The sequence below is a fragment of the Lampris incognitus genome, chromosome 5, assembly GCF_029633865.1.
Source record: "Lampris incognitus isolate fLamInc1 chromosome 5, fLamInc1.hap2, whole genome shotgun sequence".
In the NCBI taxonomy this organism is placed as follows: domain Eukaryota; kingdom Metazoa; phylum Chordata; class Actinopteri; order Lampriformes; family Lampridae; genus Lampris; species Lampris incognitus.
This window is the reverse complement of record NC_079215.1, coordinates 33,127,554-33,148,534: the sequence shown is the minus strand read 5'-3', so window position 1 is coordinate 33,148,534 and position 20,981 is coordinate 33,127,554. Positions and strand designations below refer to the sequence as shown.

Below are 20,981 nucleotides of genomic sequence, written 5' to 3'. Positions count from 1 at the left end.
AATTATAATTTCCAAAAGTTGAAATTATGATTTTAGAAAGTAGACTTTTATCAGTCCTGTTTTTAATATTTCCTAATTGTAGATGTCATATACTATAGATTATTAAAATCACAAACAGATGCTTGTTTATCTACAATGATCTTTGTATACTAGAACTTGAGTTGTGTAAAAAGATGTTTGAAGATTTCCCAAAAAGTGTGCCTGTCACTTACATCTTGACACTAACAAAAGACTTGAGACTTTTTAATTGGGCAATTAGATGGAAATATCTGAATCCCCAAAGCACATAGTCCACACAGGGTCAATCCTAAGATCAAGAGTTCACTCACTTGTCAAGGATGTTGACGCTCCATCACCATGGCACCAAGTCAACATACTGAAGTTATTGCCTTACTAGGGAATGGAAACTCCTATAGCACCAAATATAGGCTTGGCACTAGCAAAGTGGTAAAATTAGGTCAAACCAAGTATGAAGAGAGTGCTGGGGATCAAAACTGAGTTTCATCAATCCTCAGATTTATGTGCTTATTAGTCCTGAGGCTGCAGCACGGTGGCGCTGTGGTTAGCACGGTCGCCTCACAGCAAGAAGGTTCTGGGTTCAAACCCGTACTAAATTGTCACTAAGTGTGAATGTGTGTGTGTGTGTGTGTGTGTGTGTGTGTGTGTGTGTGTGTGGGCCCTGTAATGGACTGGCGGCCTGTCCAGGGTGTCTTCCCACCTGCCGCCCAATGACTGCTGGGATAAGCTCCAGCATCCCGCGACCCTAATTAGGATAAGCGGCTTGGATAATGAAAAAAAAAAAGCCCTGAGGCTGCGCGTGTAATATAAAATAGTGCTAACATCTTATATGTTGATCAAACCTGTCATATGCAATAATACAACAGTAAGTTTGCAGGGTTCCACGTCTCCAGCTGAGGGTTCACACAAATGTACAAAATATTGACATATAGCTCCTAAAAATGTCATGCCACATTTTCCCTATGTTATTGTGGTGATCTCAACACAGGATCGGTTGACAATCTTGATTGGTTCATGTCCAAACTGTTCATGATTGGTGACCTCGTCGTGGAAGGGTGGTTACTGTTTATATATATATATATATATATATATATATATATATATATACACTACCGTTCAAAAGTTTGGGATCACCCAAACAATTTTGTGTTTTCCATGAAAAGTCACACTTATTCACCACCATATGTTGTGAAATGAATAGAAAATAGAGTCAAGACATTGATAAGGTTAGAAATAATGATTTGTATTTGAAATAAGATTTTTTTTACATCAAACTTTGCTTTCGTCAAAGAATCCTCCATTTGCAGCAATTACAGCATTGCAGACCTTTGGCATTCTAGCTGTTAATTTGTTGAGGTAATCTGGAGAAATTGCACCCCACGCTTCCAGAAGCAGCTCCCACAAGTTGGATTGGTTGGATGGGCACTTCTTGCGTACCATACGGTCAAGCTGCTCCCACAACAGCTCAATGGGGTTCAGATCTGGTGACTGCGCTGGCCACTCCATTACCGATAGAATACCAGCTGCCTGCTTCTGCTCTAAATAGTTCTTGCACAATTTGGAGGTGTGTTTAGGGTCATTGTCCTGTTGTAGGATGAAATTGGCTCCAATCAAGCGCTGTCCACTGGGTATGGCATGGCGTTGCAAAATGGAGTGATAGCCTTCCTTATTCAGAATCCCTTTTACCCTGTACAAATCTCCCACCTTACCAGCACCAAAGCAACCCCAGACCATCACATTACCTCCACCATGCTTAACAGATGGCGTCAGGCATTCTTCCAGCATCTTTTCATTTGTTCTGCGTCTCACAAACGTTCTTCTTTGTGATCCAAACACCTCAAACTTGGATTCATCCGTCCACAACACTTATTTTCAGTCTTCCTCTGTCCAATGTCTGTGTTCTTTTGCCCATCTTAATCTTTCTCTTTTATTGGTCAGTCTCAGATATGGCTTTTTCTTTGCCACTCTGCCCTGAAGCCCAGAATCCCACAGCCGCCTCTTCACTGTAGATGTTGACACTGGTGTTTTGCGGGTACTATTTAATGAAGATGCCAGTTGGGGACCTGTGAGGCGTCTGTTTCTCAAACTAGAGACTCTAATGTACTTATCTTCTTGCTCAGTTGTGCAACGCGGCCTCCCACTTCTTTTTCTACTCTGGTTAGAGCCTGTTTGTGCTGTCCTCTGAAGGGAGTAGTACACACCGGTGTAGGAAATCTTCAATTTCTTAGCAATTTCTCGCATGGAATAGCCTTCATTTCTAAGAACAAGAATAGACTGTCGAGTTTCAGATGAAAGTTCTCTTTTTCTGGCCATTTTGAGCGTTTAATTGACCCCACAAATGTGATGCTCCAGAAACTCAATCTGCTCAAAGGAAGGTCAGTTTTGTAGCTTCTGTATCGAGCTAAACTGTTTTCCGATGTGTGAACATGATTGCACAAGGGTTTTCTAATCATCAATTAGCCTTCTGAGCCAATGAGCAAACACATTGTACCATTAGAACACTGGAGGGATAGTTGCTTGAAATGGGCCTCTATACACCTATGTAGATATTGCACCAAAAACCAGACATTTGCAGCTAGAATAGTCATTTACCACATTAGCAATGTATAGAGTGTATTTCTTTAAAGTTAAGACTAGTTTAAAGTTATCTTCATTGAAAAGTACAGTGCTTTTCCTTCAAAAATATGGACATTTCAATGTGATCCCAAACTTTTGAACGGTAGTGTATATATAACAAAGTGCTTGGGTATGGCTCTGGGTTCAATGTTTAGTACTGCCGGATGAAGGGGTGACTACTACATTACCGGGACTCTCTAAAAACACGATATTTCGCCCAGATGGGCGTGGTTTGTATTGGACGTAGCCGTGCACGACTCAGAGAGCTGTGCATGATTCAGAGAGCTATGCCCGACCTCCACGAACCCCTACAGGAGTATATGAACGTCAGCGTCAACCACCATATCGAGGAGTTGTTCGCGATGGAGGGTGAGTGACATTCCTACAGTCTGTGATGATAGTATATTTTTATTTCTACAAATGACATACTATTACTGCCTTTGCTAGTCATTTCATTTAAGATGGTATCTCAACTACTACCACGTTTTGAATTATCCAGTCATGGCCGTTTTCGATATCATATATAGAACGTTAAATGTTGTATGAAAATTAGCATTGGTTAAGGTTAGCACTAGCTATTACGAGCTAATTGTTAACTGAGGTAATTTACCAGTTAATACAATTTAGTTTACAGTATGTCCGCGGCGCTAGCTATTACATTTCGTCAACAAACGTATGCAAAGTTGTTGTGTGACCAGGGTAATGTGGAATTAATAGTGCTGTCAAATTCAATTTGTTAATCCTAGCGATTAACATGACGAAAAACGGGTGGTGGTAAAAGTTTGAATCTCGTTCTAAGATGGCCACAACACCAACACGAACTAAGCTAACATTAGACTAGCCATACCAGCTAATTAAAACGCCGAACCAAGCAAACACTTTTGGTGAAGGGGAAAGTGACTTCAAAAATGTGTTCACATTTTCTCTACTTTTTTTTTGGCCAAATTTTCACTTAAGATGTTCAGTTCAGTTAATATTGCATATCCACCTTCATTATAAAGACCCAGGCACAGCAACACTGTCAATGGTGAAATTGTCCATTAATATTAGATTTACATTCATCTTTATTCTTTTTCTCCAACATCTTATAGCTCCATCCTGGGTACCGTCCTACTTTCATGTTCTGAAGAGAAGTAATGGCTACATTTCTGGAATTGTCCAGACAGAAGAAGAAGTGGAGAGGATGGTGCAAGGTGAATGCAGAGGAGAAAACATGGTAGACAGATTAAGGATCAAATCGGCACAGGTTGCAATGAGAGAAGAATTAAAAAAGTTAACGGATGACTCGTATTTGTGTGATGATTGAGACTTTACAAAAAATGACTGTAGCTCTGAGCAATATGAGACAAACACTTGAACAACTGTGCAAAAGAGAGAATGGACTGATGCTAAATAAACTGGATGACATTGTTATGTTGAAAAAAGATGATCTTAGGGCACTGCCAGTTCGAAAGTCCAAGTTGAAACTCCAAAAAACGAAAACTGTCCATTAAACTCTGAACCATTTTGTAACATGCAACTGTGTGTTGGTGTGTCTTATTGCTTCCCACGTCTGCCTCTGCATCTTTCCCACTCTTGGCTAATAGTTTAAGCTTTTGTTTATCAGTCAGAAATTATCACCCTGTACCACACTGCTGACCTGTCGATGTTTTGCGAGCACTCGCACGCATTTTAACTGTAGTGTTCCCACTCACTTTATTGTAATTTTCTTTAGTTTTCTACAAACACTAACATTTCGATGCATCTTAAGTTTCCTACTGGAATCATCAAAACCTTGAACTTGGTGTTATTGTGAGAAATATTGTGTTGCAAAGACACTTTGTGTGGTGTATTCCAGCGTAAATACAACTATGCCTTATAGAAGTACTGCACCTATTTAGACTTGAGTGTTATTGGGGACTCAAAACTCAATGCTACTAGCTAGCAATCCCATTGATTCTCTATGGGTAAGTGGTTAGCTTACACCAAGCTAAAAAAATCGATCTCTTAATTTTTAACTTAACCCATCAATCTACATGCCTGTTGTTTTTTAATGATTTATTGAGGTAAATTATCAAAAATTCAAAAACATCAATTAAGCAGCGTAAAATGCTATAAATTCTCTCAATTTCATCACTCCAGCAACACGGCGGTGCCGCCATCTTGGTTTCAGAGTCCCCTACATTACCCATAATGCACTAACCGGATGTAGCGGAAGTGGCTAATCCAATGGGCCCACGTGGTCTACCACGAGAGTGTGTAAGTAGCAGGACGAAATTAAACGAGCAGAAGAATCAAACTCCCAGACAACTGAGTGTACCTGGCATTATTCTTTATTAGACAGACAGTCACAACATGGTGTCAGAGTAATTAAACTACGGACCCACTTAAAACAACAACAAAAAACGAAGATGATCTAAGCTGCCTGTGTCCCTACCCCGCGGATGGACTGGAAATCATCCAACCTACCTGATGCGTGGCGGCGACTCAACAGAACATGCCCAGCTCATGTTTACGGGCCCGCTCAAAAGAAACACGGAGGAGGAAAATGGCAGTTTTCTCCTGCTGTGGATCGGGGACAAAAGAAGGGACATAAGTAATACTTGGAAATTAACGGAGGACGATGCAAAAGTGTTAAACACGTACTATGACGGTTTTTCAGCATACCTCACGCCGAAAGCTAACCCCATCCTCGCCAGGTACAAATTCCACGAGAAGACGCAGGGGAGTGGTGAGTCATTTGAGCACTTTGTAACAGAGCTCAAACTGCTAGTTAAAGTGATACTGACATCAGAATCTGAAAAGTCCTATTAATAGGCTATGTTCCGAGTTGGAATATGACCACGGAGAAATTCAGTGGCCAAAACAGCGCGTCTGCGTCCACTCGAGAGAGATCTGTGATTGACTGTAGATGGTGTCCAATGACAAATTGTGCCGGTGGATACGTAGACGCCAGTCAATTTGCATATAGGGTGTGTCCGTAGCGAGACGCTATAGAACCACGGAGAAGCCTGTAGCTACTTGGTTCGAGTTTGTGCTATTTAGCTGGGACTTTATTGTCGATCTTGCTAAGACGTATTGCTATCTATCTATCTATTTATCTAACAGTTATTTGTATCGTCGAATCCTCTTCCTCGAAACTAATCCTCGCTGAGGATCTCCCCCTCACTCGCTATCCGACATTTTTTGTAAATAACAAGTGACGAGCAGTACCGAGCCCCACCCACCCAGGAAGACAGTAGCTTTGAATTCATAAAACCACACCTATTTCGGTTATGATTCAAACTCCCAATGTTAAAAATGTGTTCAGAAAGGGCATGTCAGTCGCTCTTTAAGGACTGACTATGCAAATAGTGACGAGATGGTCAGGGACCGCACAGTATTCGCTACCAACTCACATAGAGTGCGCGAAAAATTGCTTGGTCAGGGACCAGAGCTAACGCTGGATAAGGCAGCTAAAAGCTATGGCTAACGAGAGCCATGAAGTTCACGCAGTACACCGTAAGGCTGGAAAGTCAGGCACAGTGAAAAAACATAGTAAAGCTAACGTTAGCAGGCCAAGCGAAGGCCAGAAGATGTATAACAAAGCCTATGGTGCGTGTGGAGGGCACCACAACAAACCGAATGCACAGCAAAGGAAACACAGTGCTTAAAATGCAGAAAACTCAACCGCTTTGCAAGAGTATGTAAAGTCAAGACTCGCACTCCAAATAGAACAGGGCACCGAAATGTACACAAGATGAGTATTTTGACTCAGAGCTGTTTGTAGACATTGTTACAACAGAGAACAAAGAGGAGAAACTTTGCATTTGCAGAAATAGGACTGGGACCACAGAATCGAAAACTGACATTTAAGTTGAATACAGGTGCACCATCAAACGTGATACCCGCCAAAGACTGCCAAAATCATGCCCAGCACACCTGTAATGATTGACAACCGTAAGCTAACTGGCTATGGGAGCATGCACTGAAAGTAAAAAGTTACTGCAATTTGGTAGGCAAATACAAGAAAAGTCAGTAAACCAGAAGTTCTACATTGTGGAATGCAATGGCCCACCCATCCTAGGCTACAGAGCATGCTGAGACCTGGGGCTCATCAAGGTGGTATATGCTGTTACCGACACCAGTGGGGAAGAGCGAGCCACCCAGTCAGCCAACATACTGAGTGAGTATGCTCATGTTTTCAAAGGCGTTGGTGAATTCCAGGGTGAATGCAGTTTCAGGATAGACCCTAGCGTCGCACCAGTGGTCTGCCCGCCAGGGAGAGTGCCATTTGCCCTAAGAGAACGCTTAAAGAAAGAGTTAGAGAACATGGAGAGGGATGGCATAATCCGCAAAGTGACTGAGCCTACCCAGTGGGTTAACGTGCTGATAGTGTGCGAGAAGCCCAAAACACATACGCTTAGAGTGTGCCTAGATCCACGGCCCTTAAACAAGGCAATACTGAGGCCATACTACCCTCTACCCACACTCGAGGATGTGACTTCCAATTTGGCTGGGGCAAAATACTTCAGCATCTTAGATGCAAGATCGGGCTACTGGGCCATTAAGCTCAGTGAGGGGTTGTCACTGCTCACTACCTTTAACACCATATTTGGGCGATACCGCTTTCTCTGGCTCCCTTTCGGTATAGTGTCTGCTCAGGACGAATTCCAGAGGAGGGTAGACGAGACATAGGAGGGCCTCAAGGGAGTGGCTGGCATCGTGGACGACATCGTCATGTTTGGGAAAACAGAGGAGCATGAACGCAACCTCGGAGCCATGCTCAGCCGGACCAGGGAGAGATGTGTAAGGCTGAACCCGTACAAATGCCGTATTGGTGTATCTGAAATGAGCTACTTTGGTCATAAGCTCACAGCTGATGGCTAGGGCTGGGCGATATGGCCTAAAAATAAAATCTCAGATTTTTTTACACCAAACTCGATTTACTATTTTAATCGATTTTTTTCCTCTTAAAAACACACAACAAATAACAAAGAAATGATTCAAAACAAGTTTTGCTTTTATTTTGTTTTGATTTTCCCTTTTGGGATTTGAACAAAATTTCCCCTTAGGGTTAAAGTGCAACAAAACACAATCTTGAAACAAGCGTGTAAACAAGATGGCAGGCCCTGCCATTGTAAACAACAGCAAAAATGTAACATTTCAGCACCTTTCTACTGGCTTCAATCAATGTCCCAACTTACAGGGACCTAATCTCTCAGTTTTGAAAACATACCCAAGAAAATGTTCACTTCTCTGACAGTGATACAGTGCACCTTCAAACCAATGTAAAAAAAAAAACATAAAAGTGCTTCCTCTTGAAAAAAAAAGTTTCTGATAAAACACTTTTTGAAAACATAAATTTAACATGTCAGATTACATGCCATTACAAAAATAGATAATTTTCCCCATTGTGATTGATACAGTGCAAACAAAACTTCAATTTAAGTTCACATGTTGTGCATTTAAGCAAAGGTGCCTCTTGTATACAAAAATTATTTTGTCCCTATTTTGAATCCTTGAATATGTATACAAAATCCAACATCTTCATGCATTGCATAGCCAACATCAAATTTTAGTAAATGTACAGGATAGAGATGTAACGGTATGAAAATTTCATATCACGATTATAGTGACCAAAATTATCACGGTTATCGGTATTATCGCAGTGTGGTGGACACGTATTGGGGACAGAATTCAACCCAGGAACTAAGGGTTAAGTCATGGTTGCCCTGGCAGGTTAACGCAGGGTTAAGTTATGGTTGTCCAGCCAGTTTTCTGGTTATTCTTGCCACCTCCGCTCAGTCGAGGTGGGTTTGGTTGTCTCTCTGATTTACCGTGGATTAAAGAAAGTTGCCTACACGGCTAAAGTGTGAACCTACGGTCTTCTCCGTTCCTTCGGCTCTACACTGGTGACCCCGACGTCGGTTTTCGGATAAGTTTTCTGAAACCACACACATTATGGCTACGAACGCCGTTGCAATTAAACTGCCGGAGTTTTGGGAGTCTTCCGCGGCTACATGGTTCGCGCAGGCTGAGGCACAGTTCGCGCTCAGAGACATAACAGCAGACGAGACCAGGTACTACTACGTAGTGGCAGCGCTGGGGGGCGCTACGGCTTCCAGGATAAGCGGTTTCATAACCAACCCACCGGCCGATGGTAAATACGCCGCACTTAAACATCTCCTCCTTGAAACTTTTGAACTGTCAACAACGGAGAGAGCACGTCGCCTCTTCGCAATTCAGGGCTTGGGAAATGGCAAACCATCGGAGCTAATGAGCAGGATGTTAAACCTACTGGGTCAAGAAAAGCCATGTTTCCTGTTTATGGAGCTGTTTCTGCGCAACATGCCGCCCCACGTCCAGACTGCGCTCGCTAACTCCACCATCACTGATCCCCGTGAGCTGGCAAAGGAGGCTGACCGATTCTTCGTCGCTACACAACGTTCCTCCCATGCCGGGGTGCTGGCTCCTACCTTCACTGGCCTCCCGCCGACATCGCGGGCGTGGCCCGACGGTGGCGCCACAGCATCAGACCGCTACAAGCCCTCTGGACTCTGTATGTACCACGCTCGATTTGGTGCGAAAGTTAAACGGTGCCGTTCCCCCTGCAACTACAGGCCGACGGGAAACGAGAGGGCCAACACTCAGTAGTGGCCATGAGTGTTGGCGATACGAGCAGGCTACTCTTCATCCTCGACACCATCTCCGGTCGGCGATTTCTTTGTGACACGGGCGCACAGAGAAGCGTGCTCCCTGCTACTGACGTCGACATCATGGGCGGGGAGCGGGGCCCCCAGTTGGCGACAGCTGACGGCAGCCCTATCCACACCTACGGCGTGCGGTCTGTAGAACTGTGTTTTGGTGGACAACGTTTCACGTGGGAGTTCGTCATGGCCAATGTAACGCTTCCCCTCCTCGGAGCTGATTTTTTGTGCGCTTACGGTTTGCTAGTGGACATTCAGAACAGCCGTCTGGTCGATGCCTTAACCTTCTCCTCCTTCGCATGTACGCGGAGGGAAGCGGCCTATGCAGGTCTAGCCAACTCTCTCTCAGAGGCAGACAAGTTCAACCGCCTCCTCGCTGAGTTCCCTGACCTCACCCAGCCTACCTTCTCTGCACCCACCGCTAAGCATGGGGTGGAGCATCACATTGCTACGAAGGGGCCCCCGGTCTACGCCAGAGCCAGGCGTCTCGACCCCGCCAAACTCGCCATTGCCAAGTCTGAGTTCGAGCACCTGGAACGCATGGGGATCATCCGCCGCTCTGACAGCCCGTGGGCGTCCCCACTCCACATCGTCGCTAAGCCTGATGGAGGTTGGCGCCCATGCGGGCACTACCGCCGACTAAATGACGCCACCACGCCCGACCGCTATCCTGTCCCGCATATCCAGGACTTTTCTGCAAACCTGTCTGGCAAATGCGTCTTCTCAAAAGTCGACCTGGTCCGTGGTTATCATCAAGTTCCCGTGCACCCCTCAGACATCCCCAAGACAGCGGTGACTACCCCATTCGGCCTATTTGAATTCCTACGAATGCCATTTGGACTCAAAAACGCGGCCCAGTCCTTTCAGCGGCTGATGGATTCAGTGCTCCGTGGCCTTCCTTTCATCTTCGTCTATTTGGACGACATACTCATCGCCAGCGCCTCCGAGGAAGAACACCTGTCCCATCTTCATGCCCTCTTCACACGCCTCAGCCAGCATGGGCTGATCGTCAACCCGGCGAAGTGCCGGTTCGGGCTGACAGCCATTGATTTCCTTGGGCACCGCATCACTGGGGACGGGGCAGTCCCCCTGCCCTCAAAGGTGGAAGCGGTGGCGGCCTTTCCGCGCCCCCAAACAGCTCGTGCGCTCAGGGAGTTCATCGGGATGGTGACATTCTACCACCGCTTCATTCCCCGAGCCGCCTTTATCATCCGGCCACTGTACGAGGCGCTGAAAGGCATGTCCCCCAACCAGGCGGTCGACTGGACAGCAGAGCGGGACCGTGCGTTCACCGAGACTAAAGCTGCGCTCTCCCAGGCTACCCTGCTAGCGCATCCTTCACCTACAGCGCCTATTTCCATAACCACGGATGCATCGGACTATGCTGTTGGTGCGGTTCACGAACAGTGGGTGGGGGGGGCTTGGCAGCCTTTGGCCTTTTTCAGTCGCCAGCTTACACCCCGAGAGCGCAAGTATAGTACTTTTGACAGGGAACTCCTCGGTCTCTGGCTCGCCGTCCGGCATTTCCGTTTCCTGCTAGAGGGCCGCGAGTTTACTGCGTACGTGGACCACAAGCCCCTCACGTTTGCCATGTCCAAGACGGCCGAGCCATGGTCCGCTCGCCAGCAGCGACAACTCTCCTACATTTCGGAATTCACTACCGACATCCAGCACGTCGCTGGTAAGTCTAACCAGGTAGCTGACTGCCTCTCTAGGGCAGTGATTGGAGCGGTCCACCTAGGCCTTGACTATGCACAGATGGCTGCTGACCAGGCCACGGACCCGAGCATCCTCCGTCTCCGGGCCTCCGACACGGGGCTCCGCCTGCAGGACGTTCCTTTCAGCGACACAGGTGTCACCCTCCTGTGTGACGTCTCCACAGGACAGCCCAGGCCCATCGTCCCGCACAGCTGGAGACGCCCCGTATTTGAAGCTGTGCACGGCCTCTCTCATCCAGGCGGTAAGCCATCCGTGCGCCTGACCTCTGCTAAGTTTGTGTGGGAGGGACTTAAGAGAGACGTGAAAGCGTGGGCCGACTCGTGTGTTGCCTGTCAGCGGGCTAAGATACACCGCCACATTAAGGCGCCCCTGGAACGCTTCGCAGTGCCGGAGAGACGATTTGACCATGTCCACGTCGACCTGGTTGGTCCCCTACCCCCCTCCCATGGGTTCACCTACCTCTTCACTGTGGTGGACAGGACTACGCGCTGGCCTGAAGCTGTTCCCCTGGCATCCACGACGTCTGCTGATGTGGCCCGGGCTTTTATTGGGTCGTGGGTCTCACGTTTCGGTACGCCTTCCGACCTTTCATCTGACCGCGGGCCACAGTTTACCTCAGAGCTATGGAATGCTGTGGGTGAGGCTCTGGGCGTCAAGCTTCATCGCACTACCGCCTACCACCCTCAGGCAAACGGCCTATGTGAGCGCTTCCACCGGTCCATGAAGGCTGCGCTTCGGGCTACTCTCAAGGACTGCAACTGGGTCGACAAGCTCCCATGGGTCATGCTGGGCCTGCGGACCGCCCCGAAGGAAGACCTACAAGCCTCCTCTGCGGAGCTGGTGTACGGCACGCCGCTGCGAGTCCCAGGCGATTTCATGCCCAATGCAACGCGTCCCTGGTCAGCTGTGGACCAACGAGCCTCCTTGCTGGACGGGGTCAGAGCTTTCACACCCGTCCCTACCGCCCAACACGGCGCTCCGGTGTCCCAGGTGCCCCCAGGTCTGCAGTCAGCGGACTACGTGTTCATCCGTCACGACGCACACCGCCCCCCTCTGCAACCCCCTTATGACGGCCCCTTCCGCGTCCTGGAACGGGGAACTAAGCACCTGGTGGTGGATTTTGGGGGCACGGCCGAGCATGTTTCAGTGGACCGAGTTAAACCCGCACACCTGGACTTGACGCAGCCGTTGGAGTTAGCCCAACCTCCTCGTCGCGGTCGTCCGCCGGCTCCGCCTCCTCCCCCCGTGGAGGCCCGAGCTGCCTCTTCTGCTCCTCAGGTCGACCTCCACAGGCCCGCGTCAATGCCTCCCAGAGACACTCCGGCCCCTGTTATCCGGAGCCGCCGCGGGGGGACGACAGGCCGTCCGCGGCTGCCTGACTTCGATTACTAGGGCGAATTCTGGGGGGGCTCATGTGGTGGACACGTATTGGGGACAGAATTCAACCCAGGAACTAAGGGTTAAGTCATGGTTGCCCTGGCAGGTTAACGCAGGGTTAAGTTATGGTTGTCCAGCCAGTTTTCTGGTTATTCTTGCCACCTCCGCTCAGTCGAGGTGGGTTTGGTTGTCTCTCTGATTTACCGTGGATTAAAGAAAGTTGCCTACACGGCTAAAGTGTGAACCTACGGTCTTCTCCGTTCCTTCGGCTCTACAGCAGTATTGTTAAAATGTGCTGAAAATGTTCAAAAAGTACTGATACACACACGGAAATCATTTCACCAAGTTTTATTTTGAAAACCACAAATAAAATTAGCAGCACTATGTACTTTTTGTTTGCATAAACATTAAAATAATAAAAATAAATAAAATAATAACATTCCTTATGTAAAAATATGAAAAAAACCATACAAATATGCATTAAAGATGTCACCATGTGGCCAAGAGAGGTAACTGCACTTTGTGCACATTGCAAATAAGAAAACAGCAACCAAAAACACACATTGTCTGTGAATGTTTTCATTCATCCAGGTTATGGTTATCCAAAGGAGTTGAATCAAGTGCAACTGGACTTGGTATATATCCGTGAAGACGTTTCGCCTCTCATCCAAGAGGCTTTCTCAGTTCGTGCCTTTCTTAGTTACTTTAATGTTTATAATGTTTACATTGATAGCTTTGGATATAATCTGCATTAGGAATGCTGTTTTGGTATATGAAACAGTTTTATTTAGCTCAGTGCTCATGTTGAACATTAGGGCTACTGAAGATCGCAAATTTCTGTGTACGTGAACCAGGAAGCGTCTAGATTTGTGAGTGTTGAGTCGGCGGTGAGACTGAAGCTGTACAGTTTTCTTACCGTAGCCATAGTAATAACGTGGCAGTAATAGCCAGTCTTAGTTATAGTCTAGGAAATTATTATTTGATTACTCCTGTACGAAGATTTCGCTGTGGAACCGGAATCCATTCTCGTTTTGATATCTTTTTACACCGGAGACCTGTGGAGGTTTTTTCCTTGCTTTTCCTTAAGAACGTACTACGCACGAGTAGCTAACTTTAGCCAGTGGCACGGACCGTCGGCCCTCACAAAGAGTAACGTTTGGTAATATGAAAGCTTAAGTTTACATTATTGACAAGCTATTAGCAAGTTAGATTTGCAAACCATGACATTTTCCCCCATTCCGAAGTCCCCACATCATGCATTCCGCTAAAAGTTAACTTATCTTGCATTCGCTGTAAAGTTGTGGATGCTGGTCACGGAGATGACTCATAAGATTAGAAGTGTTGCCCCCTTTCGCAGCCGATTTTCTTTCTGCATGTTCTGCAGACAGGGTAACCATCTTCGATCAGTTTTCCCTCAGCACTCTTATAAAAACCAAAATACCACCACACTTCAGACTTGGCCCTCTTAGTAGGCAAAAAATCTCCCGAGCGCCGTCACTGCCTGTGCCTTCCATGTTTCATTGAGGCAAAACAAACCCACGTTGCATGCTGCGCTTGCGCGCCTGCGTCTGAGAGACTATGCTGGACAGTATTTACCGTGTTTTTCAAAGCGCGCTAATCAAACACGGTTTTAAAGATAATTAAAATTTGAAACGCTAATACTAACTGTTGTGGCTTCTCTTATGTACACTATTGTAGTGTTACTATTCGTGGGTTACTAACTTAATCACTATTATATGTAGGTACACGGAGACGAGGATGCGGCACAAGTCTGATCTTTACTGACGGAGACATCACACACTACTAGGCTCGACCAGTGTATTACAGAACTCAGTAGTGGTGACAGTCCAACACAATCGAGCACCGAGTGCTCGATCCAATACACAACACTAACCGTCGGAATTTTAGCGTGGTTATGTAGAGGAGCTCAAGCAGGAGTCGTGACAACTTTCTCTTTCGGCTACACAACGTGCACCATTTATTCCTTCCACCATTACAACAACAACAAAAAACCCGCGCAGCGGAAGTGTGTCACTGTAAACCCGAACCGAGGAAACAGCAGCTGTAAACTAACGTTCCTACGAGCTCAATAAGGGGAATCATGTAGCCCCATAACCACTACACACGTCCCCTCAGAATTCGCCTTAATACTGTAATGTGCATACATGGATAAGTAGACACGCTGGCCGCTGGCTGGCGGGTCTGACCCTTTAGTCGAGCGGTTAGCGATGCCTCCTGCGGTGCGGGCGATACGGGTTCGCGTCCCGGCCGCGGCAGTTCCTGTGGTTGCGTTGTCCCCCGAATTCGCTACAATACGAAAAGTCAGTGTGGCGAGGGGGGCGGATCTCTCTGCCCCAACGGCTCCGCTGAACAGGAGCTGGGGGCTGGTTAACCGCAGGCAAAGCAGCAGAGTCCTCACAGCTGGACCGGGGAAAGGGAGAGGATGGGGAAGCAGGGAGCGGCTCGCCGGGGGAGGGGGGCAGAGTTGGGGGGCGCCCCCGCCGTGGGGGCAGGGCAAGACCAGTCCACAGCGTGTTTGGGGGCTGTGCCCTTCAGATTCTCATATAGGGGGCGGAGGAGATCGGCAGCCCGGGGGATAAACCGGTGGTAGAAGGACACCATGCCAATGACTCCCGGAGGGACTGGGCCGTGTGTGGGCGTGGAAAGTCTGCGACGGCCTCCACCTTAGATGGAAGGGGGGCCGCCCCGTCCTTGGTGACCCGGTGGCCCAGGAAGTCGATGGTGCTCAGACCAAACTGGCATTTGGCCGGGTTAACTATCAACCCGTGCAGACTGAGTCTCTCGAAAAGGGCTCTGAGGTGGGACAAGTGCTCGGTCACGGAGGCGCTATCGACCAGAATGTCATCCAGGTACACAAAGAGGAAAGGCAGGTCCCGCAACACTGAGTCCATGAGGCGTTGGAAGGACTGCGCGGCGTTCTTAAGCCCAAACGGCACACGCAGGAACTCGAACAGTCCGAACGAAGTTGTCACAGCCGTTTTGGGGACATCAGCGGGATGGACGGGCACCTGGTGGTATCCACGGACGAGGTCCACCTTGGAAAAGATCACTTTCCCAGCCAGGTGGGCGGAGAAATCTTGGATGTGAGGGACCGGGTAGCGGTCCGGTGTTGTTGCGTCATTGAGCCGACGGTAGTCACCACATGGACGCCACCCACCGCCAGGCTTAGGCACTATGTGGAGGGGTGAAGCCCACGGGCTGCTGGAGCGACGGATGATGCCGAGGCGCTCCATGTTCTCAAACTCCGCCTTGGCGACAGAGAGCTTGGTCGGGTCGAGGCGCCGAGCTCGGGCATGCACCGGCGGGCCGGTGGTGACGATGTGGTGCTCAACCCCATGTTTGGTCGTAGATGACGAGAATGTGGGCTGAGTGAGGTCAGGGAACTCGGAGAGAAGATGGAGAAACACGTCCTCGTTGGAGAGCATGCTGGACAGCCTGACGGCGCCTGTATCGCTGAGTGCACACGCGTGTGAAGCGAAGGTGACGGCGTCAATCAGGCGTCGATTCCTGACGTCCACCAGCAGCCCATGAGCACAAAGAAAATCTGCACCGAGGAAGGGAAATGCCACGTCGGCGGTGACAAAATCCCAGCTGAACCGCTGTCCGTTAAAACACATGTCAGTGTGCCTCGTGCCGTACGTACGGATAGAGCTGCCGCTAGCAGCTTCCATGGGAGGGCCGTGAGCGCCCGACAGGGCGTCCACCCTCGATGCAGGTACGACATTCCTCTGCGCCCCAGTGTCGCATAGGAAATGCCGCCCCGAGATCGAGTCTCGCAGGAAAAGTAGCCTGTTGTCCTCCACGCCGACGCCCATGGCCACTAGTGAGCGCCGGCCTTGGCGTTTCCCGACGAGCTGAAATTGCACGGGGAGGTGCACTTTTTCGCCTTGGCCCCGAACTTTGCATGGTAAAAGCACAGGCCGGGCTCCTGTCGCCGACCGGGGATTGCTGCGGCGACCACCATGGAGTCGACAGGTGGTGGCGTGTGGGGGTGGGCAGGGGTGAGCGCGGACGCGCAGTGCTGCTGTTGGCTGGCCAGGAAGAACTTGTCAGCTTCTTCAGCTAGCTTGCGGCAATCGGTAATGCTGGTGTTAGCCAAAGCGGTCCGCACCTGAGCAGGCAGTTGTCGCAGAAACAGTTGTACAAAGAGGAAATCAGGTGTGTGCGCCAGTCCCAGCAGATTCAGCATTTTGTCCATGAGCTCGGATGGCTTGCTGTCACCCAAGCCTTGCAGAGAAAAGAGACGGTGGGCCCTCTCGGTGTCAGAAAGTTCAAAAATCTTCAAGAGGTGGTCTTTGAGCCCCTTGTATTTGTCTGCCGCCGGAGGATTTGTAAGGAGACTCACCACTCTAGTTGCAGTCGAACATCCGAGCGCCGATACCACATAGTAGTATTTAGTAGCATCATCCGTTATTTTGCGGATAGCAAACTGCGCTTCCGCCTGGGCGAACCATGTCGTTGCCGATGACTCCCAGAACTCTGGCAATTTGAGAGAAACCGCGTTGATTTCGTCAACCATGTTCGTTCGAAAGATTGTCTCTGATAACTACCAAGAGACAAACGTCGGGGTCACCAGTGTAGAGGAGCTCAAGCAGGAGTCGTGACAACTTTCTCTTTCGGCTACACAACGTGCACCATTTATTCCTTCCACCATTACAACAACAACAAAAAACCCGCTCAGCGGAAGTGTGTCACTGTAAACCCGAACCGAGGAAACAGCAGATGTAAACTAACGTTCCTACTAGCTCAATAAGGGGAATTATGTAGCCCCATAACCACTACAGTTAATCATTAAACCGGTAACCGTTACATCCCTAGTACAGGACCTAAGGTGCTTGCAATGCTGTCTTTAGTTTTTTTTTTTTACAAATTTTTGGCAAGGAATACAAGCCTGTCTACTACCTCTGGCTTGAGGCATGCCCTGTTGCATGTAACAATGCCACCCCCCACACTAAAAACCCTCTCTGTCAGGGCACTTGTAGCAGGGATAGAAAGGTATTTCTTGGCCAGATTACTGAGCCTTGGGAAGTTTGGTTCGTGGCGCTTCCACCACTGAAGTGGATAAGTGTCTGGATCTGCCTCAGGGGTCAACAGGTAGGTTGCCAGCTCAGTCTCTATTTTCCCTGCTTCTGGCTGGTGGGGAGATGGCAGTGGCACATTCTTCTTGAAGAAGGAAGCTAAAGTCATTTTCTTATTCGGTGGAGGCTGTGCTTCTTGACACACCTGCACCGCGAGACCAGGCTGCTGTGGTGTACTTTTTTCAGCAGGCACAGGCAGAGACATCAGCTCAGTGACGGCCCTTTTTTTGACTTGTTCCACCTTGCCTGGGTCAATGTAGGTTGTTCGGAACCTGGGGTCCACCAGTGAAGACATTTCTAAGAGTTCATCCATCACAGGGTTGCTGTATTTGTCATCAAGGTACCGAAGAATGTTTGTTTTTATAGTTTCAGTGAGCTCGGTGTCTTCCTCCTCTGGCTGTAGGAGACTGGTTTTGAACAAATGGCGCACCGGTTTAATGTAGGAAACGCTAACATAAGCCTCCCCAGACAGGGCGTCAGTAAAGTCTTGGAGTGGTTTGACAGCTTTATTTATGGACTCTAAAGCATCAATGTCTTGCCAAGTGGGCACGAGATGCCAACTTTTCTTGTCTGAGCCCAGGACACGGGCTATGGCCTTCTCCTGTTCCAGAAATCTCTGTATCATTTTTTTGTCGTGAACCCCATCTGGTCGGGGACTCAGTTATTAGCTGATGAGGGGGTAGACCAAGCTCAGTCTGTATTTCACCCATCTCTCTTCTTTTTTTCCAGCTATAGGAAAAGGCAGCAACAGCCTTTTTACAAACCCCAATGGCATGTTCAATCCGTGGGTCCTTCACATCATTCTCTGTATAATAAATAATTAAAGAAAACAAGAACAAAACAATTTTTACTGTGGCATGAACTACATTCACACACGTATTCTTCAATGTGTCACAAGTCTTTTTACGCATTTCAACATTTTGTTGACGCAAACGAAAGACACACACAAACACAGGGCATGTGTACCATTATGATGAATCGTGCCTGTACATTTAGAGTAAATGTATCAAATTGATTAAAATGCATTAATCATGAATTATGCATGTGAACATCATGCATTAAGGGGGCTTGTAGCACCCAATGATGTAATAATTTCCTGATAATGTAATAACTGATTGAAAATGTAATAAAACTCAATAATGTAATAAATGGTAAATAGTAAATGCAATAACATGTCCTGACTTGTATTGTAATAACATTTTACTGATAAAGTAATATCTTATTACGTCACTGGGAATTAAATACATTTTCAGGTCGACCATTTTTTCCACATCACTTGAATGTATCATTAGACTCTTACCTATAGTGTTGTGCAGTCTATGTCCAAAGCACTGGAGGTTGGGCCACTCGTCTTTGAGAGCTTTGATTATGTTGGTGCCACTGTCTGTTGTCATACAGATGAGTCGGTCTTCAGCAAGGTTCCAGGAGTTCAGAGCATCTTTTAGCCCCTGGGCAATTATCTCACTTTTGTGATCCTCAGGGAAATACGCTGTTTGGAGACAGACGCTTCGCAGAGTCCAGTTGTTGATAAAATGTACAGTCAAACTCATGTAGGGCTGCATGGTTTGGCTGGACCATAAGTCTGTTGTGGTGGAGTAAAACGACACTTCCTGCAGCTCTCTAGCGATCTTTTCCTGTGTGCAGTTGTACAGGTGAGGCAAGGCAACTCCGGCAAAATACTTGCGGCTTGGTAGTACATACTTGGGGTTGAAAGTTTTTAACATGTGGATAAACCCCGGCTTTTCCACAGTGTAAATGGGGACCATGTCTTTAGCCATATGTAGCGCGACTGCATCAGTAAGAGTTTTCCACCGCGTCCCTTTCTTGTCGTAAGGGACACAATGTGAAAAGGAATCGCCTAATGTGGATTGTTTTTTAGTGGGTGTTTGTGGGCTGCGGTCTTGTGAATCCCGCAGAGAGTAACATTTCTCCCACTCCGCTGCATGCCTCTGCTTTAGGTGCTGAAATACATTCGTTGTACTGCTACCTTTAGTTGCAACAGCTTTAGAGCAAACTTTGCAGTAGGTCGTGGTTTGTTCGCTGTGACACGCCACAAAACCAAACCAGTTCCACACCACCGAGGACACTGTGCCTTTTTTGGGGACGAGCTCATCCTTGCTTGCTGCCATGTGCATTTGTGGAGAAGCGGGGGGAGGGGGGCAGCGCACTCTGACCTACGGGAGCTCAAGAGGAGCGCCGGTGGTGGAAGTTCATGAGAAAATCGATTGTCATTAAAATTAAATCGTCCTTAATTACAATTTCGAATTAATCGATAAAATCGATTTATTGCCCAGCCCTACTGATGGCCTCAAACCAGACCCTCAAGGTGAAAGCAGTTAGAGACATGTAACCGCCAGAAAACAAAGCAGAGCTGGAGACAATACTCGGCATGCTGAATTACCTCGCTAGATTTGCTCCAAACCTGGCCGAAGTGAGTGCACCACTTAGACACCTGCTAAGGCACTTAGACACCAGCACAGAGTTCAAATGGGACACAACACATGAAAAGGCATTTCAGCACGTGAAAGAGACTCACAGCTGAACCAGGGCCAGTGCTAGCCTAATTCGATCCTGAAAAGGAAGTGACACTTCAAGTGGACGTGTCAAAAAATGGCCTGGGTGCAGCGATAATGCAGGAAGGCAGAACTGTTGCATATGCCTCAAAACTGCTCAATAACACAGAGCAAAATTATGCCCAAATCGAGAGGGAGCTTTATGCAGTCCTGTATGGGTGTAAGAGATTCCATGAATACATCTATGGGCGACGGGTAACAGTGGAATCAGACCATACGCTACTAGAGCAGGAGTGGGCAATCTTATCCAGAAAGGGCTGGCGAGGGTGCAGGTCTTTGTGCCAACCAGATCTATTCTCCTGGAATTCTAAAAACTACATTGTCATATGTGACTACCTCAGCAGGTACTTCGAAATTGACCACCTGCACAACATCCCCACGGCTGCTGTCATCCATAAAATGAAAGCCGTGTTTGCTAGACATAGCATACCAAAAATTAGTGACAACGGGCCATGTTACAGCTCACAGGAATTCTAACAGTTCGCACAGTCATGGAGTTTTCAGCATGTTACTTCAAACCCTTATTATCCCCAGAGCAACGGTCTAGCTGAAAAGACTGTCCAGACTGCAAAGCGGATCCTCACAAAGGCCAAAGAGGACAAGAAAAACCCATACCTTAGCCTGCTGGAGTATAGGAATACACTGGTCGATGGCCTCAAAACTCCAACACAGATCCTGATGAGCCACAGGCTGTGCTCTGTCTTACCCACAACAGCAGTGCAGCTACGACCTCAAGTAACCCCTCAGAATACAGTGCGAACAAGGAGAGAGAAATGCCAGCGGTGTCAGCAACAGCACTACAACAGGTCTACTAGACCTCTGTCGACTCTGCACATCGGAACGCCCATCCGCTTCCAGCAGGAAGATGGCAGGTGGAAATCAGCAACAGTAATCCAGGCTGCAGAAACTCC

The 20,981-nt window shown here is 47.9% G+C and overlaps 1 protein-coding gene across 1 annotated transcript; it reads right to left on the bottom strand.

Annotated features, from left to right (window-relative positions):
• Nucleotides 1–17,282: 17,282 nt before the first annotated feature.
• LOC130112956 (E3 SUMO-protein ligase ZBED1-like) lies at nt 17,283–19,626 on the bottom strand. Its single transcript, XM_056280477.1, has 2 exons — nt 18,798–19,626; nt 17,283–18,142 (listed from the first exon to the last, which is right to left on the bottom strand). The coding sequence occupies exons 1-2, from the start codon at nt 19,624–19,626 to the stop codon at nt 17,283–17,285; spliced, it is 1,689 nt and encodes a 562-aa protein (XP_056136452.1).
• Between the last annotated feature and the right edge of the window lie 1,355 nt (nt 19,627–20,981).